The sequence below is a fragment of the Chiloscyllium plagiosum genome, unplaced genomic scaffold (genome assembly GCF_037043375.1).
Source record: "Chiloscyllium plagiosum isolate Xiang-an unplaced genomic scaffold, Cpla_swu_hap1 HiC_scaffold_35, whole genome shotgun sequence".
Classification (NCBI taxonomy): Eukaryota; Metazoa; Chordata; class Chondrichthyes; order Orectolobiformes; family Hemiscylliidae; genus Chiloscyllium; species Chiloscyllium plagiosum.
In genome coordinates, this window is record NW_028270173.1 from 40,563,988 (window position 1) to 40,569,117 (window position 5,130).

Below are 5,130 nucleotides of genomic sequence, written 5' to 3' on the forward strand. Positions count from 1 at the left end.
TACTACCGAATTTCGAGTGCAAATATAAAAATAATTTTCTTCAAAATATAACACCCTCAAGCATTTTCAGAATGTGCATTCTTCTGTAAAATACAACTGCTTAAGCTACAGAAGCAAACACCGCTGGGTTTCATCTGTATGTTCAAAAATATCAGCTAATTGCATTTCTTGTCCAAAGCATGTGTTTTCACTTGAGATTTCTGCGAAGCGTAAAAGAGCCAAGAATTTGACAGCAAGAGATCTGCATTGTCAGAAGACAGAGAAGTACATTCTCTCTGAAAATGGGAAATCCAATAATCATACAGATAGAAAGCATTTATTACCCCATTCTTGCAATAGTTGGTGTTCCAGGTAAGTGGGTTAACCTTAATTAATTATTATTATGGTCACCTTTTAAGTGAATTACAAACCCTTCTGTGGTTGAGATGCTCAGTTCTATTTTGTATGACATGATATTAATTTATATTATCAAGGAAACACTGTCGACTCTCCATTTCTCTCTCATGTTGCCAATTGAGTCATTTGAATTGCAAGACAACTTATGCAGGAGCTTGAAAGAATCTGTGTTTAAATGCCTTTGTAGGGATATATTTGCATTAATGAAACGGTGGCTTCTGTGTGTTTAAACTGTAAGATTTTCCAAGAACTCTGATTGCCTATCCATTGAAAGAGTGATAATTAACAACAAAGGTACGCATTTGCAGAAAACAATGATCGACCTGTATCAATAATTATGCTCTTGTGGTGAACACAGGAGGGGAAAAAACACAGTCCTGCTGTAAGTATTCTTCCAGCACAGAAATGAGCTCTGAAAGCTCATTTTCTTTAATTTCATTCTTACGATATCTAATTCTACAATATGACAGGACGCCTGCTACAACATTTTGTCCATAAATCCATTATCAATGTGTGAATAACTATCTTAAGTCTAAGTCACGAGATTTGCTGAAACTCAATTTGTTCAGTTATCAAACTTATGCATTTCTTAATTCTTCTTTTTTGCAAGAATAATTAATGAACATACCTGGCCCGTCCCAAAACTGTGTGCCAACAAATAACTCATCATCCTGCCTTGGAAATACTTCCATGTCACTGGATCAATATCCTGAAACTCACTGGCTGGTGCCATTTCGATCTACCGACACCAAATGAATTTTAGCACTCCAAGAAGGCAAAATTTAAAGGAATTTAGATATGGGCAAGAATGCTGACACAGGCAGCAATTCCCATATGTGCTTTTCAATAAATATGCAAACAATTAGTTATTAAATGCTGTAAGAAAGGGCGACTCATAACTATTCAATGATTTGAGAAACAGTGTCTTTGATAACTTTAAAAAAATCTCTGACTACTGCAATGATTTATGTGACACTAATCTATGCCAAACCATTTCAACTGGCTATCGACACCAAAAACTGTGATGTCGAACAACGTTATACCTAAGGGCAAGGTGGGGATAAAATGGCCTGTCAGTTACATTTCTTGTATGCTAAATTTGTAACAATAAACATTTAATTGCGGAGAAAGAGTATTTGAGTCTGCTATTGATGCTGTATATCGTCCAGTGTATTAATTTAAAATGCATCAGTAAATAGCTTCATGCGCGTTTTATTTTTTTTCTTTTCTGTCATGATTTCATAACAAGAATTTCCGACTTTTTCATTGAATATTAATTTTTTCAACATACGAAGAGATGATGATCCCTACCAGATAAACAATTGATATTAATAGGTAGAAAAATTGATTTCCTGACTTGAATGAACCCTTGTGAGAGAATGATGAGTTATGAATGTTATATAATATATTATAGAGTATGGCTACCTTCAGAATGATTTATCCATTAAAAGTAATAGTTTGGTGATTAAAAATGGAAATGCTATATATAAATTAAAATGTTTCTTCAAGTTTTCTAATTTTTTTACGAAACTGCACAGAATAAGTATGACATAAAATGGTTCACAAAGTCACTGGTATTATCGATTTGTCTTATAATATTGGTTAAAAGGGAAGGAAATCATAGTTATACTTTATATTTCACTGGGTGTTGAAAAGTTCCTTGAATATATTCTAAATATTTTTGAATTCTGTGCACATAATTTATCTCAGAGGACTAACAATAACGGCAGAAGAATGCTAAAATGAGATTTTAAAGACTGTTCAATGAAGCAAGAAACAGAAGCCCGTTCTTTCAGAAAAAGAGGACTATCTCGAATGAGCATAAGTGGTCTGGTGCCCTTCAGTGCATTGTACAAATTCTCTTAGAGAAAAAAATCCGAAGTCTCAGGGGTGATGTCAGCCTTGCAATTTCAAAACCAACTTGCTATCTAGATGAGTCATCATTAGCTTTCAGGTATCAGAGTGGAACATCAGACAGACATAATCAACAGGAGATGTCAACCATTCCATCCTCCGAACCTGCTACATTTTTGAATGATCTTGACAGGTGTGATTCCTGTTTGAATTCCACAATCCTAAAAATAACTGAAATTATTTGATCTACTTACTTATCATCTGCAAGTTACATTCAATGAGCTCCTTTGCGTTCATTTAGAACTTCCCTTTACAATGCTCTACAGGCCCTTCAGCCATCGATGAGCTGACCTGTGGAAGCAATCCGAAGCCTTTCTATCTTACACTATTCCATTTTCATCCATATGTCTATCCAATGAGCATTTAATTCCCGTAAATTTGGCGATTCTGATGCTGGTGCAGGCAGTGCGCTCCACGCCCTTACTATTCTTTGACTACAGAAACTACCTCTGTTATCCTGTCCTCTATCTATCACCCTTCAAATTAAAGCTATGTCATTTCGTGCTCGGCACTCGAAGAGGAGAGCTCGAAATACACATAACCACCGAAAAGACAGCATTCCTGTTCTAGCGTAATGACATCAATGCTATAATATCCTGTCTTCCATTACTTAAGTCCTTGATGTGCTCAGTACAAATTTGACATCCCAGCATAGATTTCAACAGGACCACCCTTGTCATATCCACCAATTCGATAAATACCAACTTCTGTATTAACTCTGTTTTTGGCCAGCTAGCCAATCTGCTATGAATGTAATTATGTTATCACTTATAACACAGACTTTTATTTTTAGCAAGAGAGTTTCTTGTTGCAGCTTATCAAATATATCATGTAAAATCCAATTCCTTGAGCTCGTGAATACAATTGAATGCATGAGTTTAAAACACCCATGCCAATAACATTTAAGCAGTGTTATTAATCTGTTAGCATTAAGGGAAATTAACGACAGTGCAGAGCCTTGAGTGAGAGCAACATTTCACGAAAGATACCAGAAACGTGCAATCTCCGATTCTATGGAAGTATTGTAACTTATAATCATTGCAATTTTGCGAAGTACGTTGGTAATCAATCTTTAATCTCAACTTCTAATTCTCATTTATCTCTGGCACCAAAAAATACTGAAGACCCTTCTGCAGCTCCTGTGTCTTTACATATATCTGTACTCTTACCATTGATAGCTCCTATGCAATCTCTCTTCATAACTAATATTTTTCTGCCAATAAAAATATCCCAGTAAACCTCATCTGCGGCATTCCAGTGGAATCCTATCATCCTATAAGGCGGGCTGCAGAAATCTTGGAAAGCATTTTATTCTTGACTCATCAGGTATATTGCCAGAATGTGCAGAGAACTTTAGAATTTTTAAGTTTCTTGAGTCCAAACACTATCAAGTGAAAATCTAGTTTAATATTTCAGCGTTGTTAGTGTATACTTGATATATTTTCATTATGGTATTGATGTTGAATAATGTCAATATTTGACCAGCATAATTCTTCAAATGGATAGCTTAAGTGCATTCAGTCCAATGCGAGCTGCACATGCTTTTTCATTCAAAGTAAATATCGATTGATATTTTTTTCTTTGTACAATCGGAGTTAACACATAGTTCTGTACTTGTTTGCAGCTAACATTGTAACAATTGTGATTCTTTCCCGTGGACATTGCAACCTCTCCAAATGCATCACCCAGTACTTAGTTGCCATGGCAGTGGCGGATTTATCTGTAATGGTATTCAACATCATATTGTATGAGATTAAGGATTCGTATTTTCCATATTCGTTCTTTAACTACACACCAATTTGCTGCCTGAACATTGCCCTGATTATGGCGTCAATTGATTGTTCTGTCTGGTTAACTGTCGCATTCACCTTCGATCGATTTGTGGCGATTTGTTGTCAAAAGCTGCGAATCACGTACTGTACCATTAAAACAACAACTGTGGTCATAGCAGTAGTTTGCTCTCTGAGCAGTTTACAGTCTGTTCCGGCCTATTTTGCAGTTGAACCCCGGGAAATTATTGACAATCTACCATGGTCCTGCTCTGTCAAAGCGAGCTTCTATACATTACCCATAAGGATGGCATATTGGTGGCTGGACACGATTTTAACTCCATTTGTCCCATTTGTTTTGGTAATATTGTTTAATGCAGTGACCATCAAGCATATTCTGCAAGCTAATAGAGTCCGACGTGCTCTCCGAGGTAAATCTGGTGGTCAGAATTGCAATGATCCAGAAATGGAAACCCGCAGAAAGTCAATGATTATATTGCTGGCTATATCTGGCAACTTCGTAATTTTATGGATTGTAACAATGGTATCTTATGTATCTGTACAATTTACAGATGAAAAATTACTGGTGGCAGATTACAACGACCCATTTACTATTCTTGAACAATCTGGATATATACTTAGAACTTTGAGTTGTTGCACAAATACGTTTATCTACGCTGTTTCCCAGCGTAAATTCAAAGAAGAGCTTAAGAGTATGCTTAAAAGTCCTTTGGCTGCAACGCCATTTTCACTTCACAGAAATCAGATGATAAAAATAAGTCATAATCTTAACAAACTCTGATGATATCAAATCGCACTTCATTATACACTGGCACCAGATTTCTGTTGGTGTGAAGTATTGACAAGACCAGTTGATAAGTGCTCTAAAAATGCTTATTCTCTTGCTTTCACCTGTGTTGTATTTTGGCTTTAAGCAAAATACAATTCTTTCCCCAAGACATTCCCAGAAAAACTATCAGAAATGTTTTGTTAACATAGGTCAGACACAGAAATGTACATCTTTTTCATTGTTCATACGCATTTGAATTAA

The 5,130-nt window shown here is 35.8% G+C and overlaps 1 protein-coding gene across 1 annotated transcript; it reads left to right on the forward strand.

The window, feature by feature from the left end:
* Positions 1 to 281: 281 nt before the first annotated feature.
* LOC148140692 (putative G protein-coupled receptor 139) lies at positions 282 to 4,881 on the forward strand. Its single transcript, XM_087979003.1, has 2 exons — positions 282 to 351; positions 3,935 to 4,881. The coding sequence occupies exons 1-2, from the start codon at positions 282 to 284 to the stop codon at positions 4,879 to 4,881; spliced, it is 1,017 nt and encodes a 338-aa protein (XP_087835129.1).
* Positions 4,882 to 5,130: the final 249 nt, after the last annotated feature.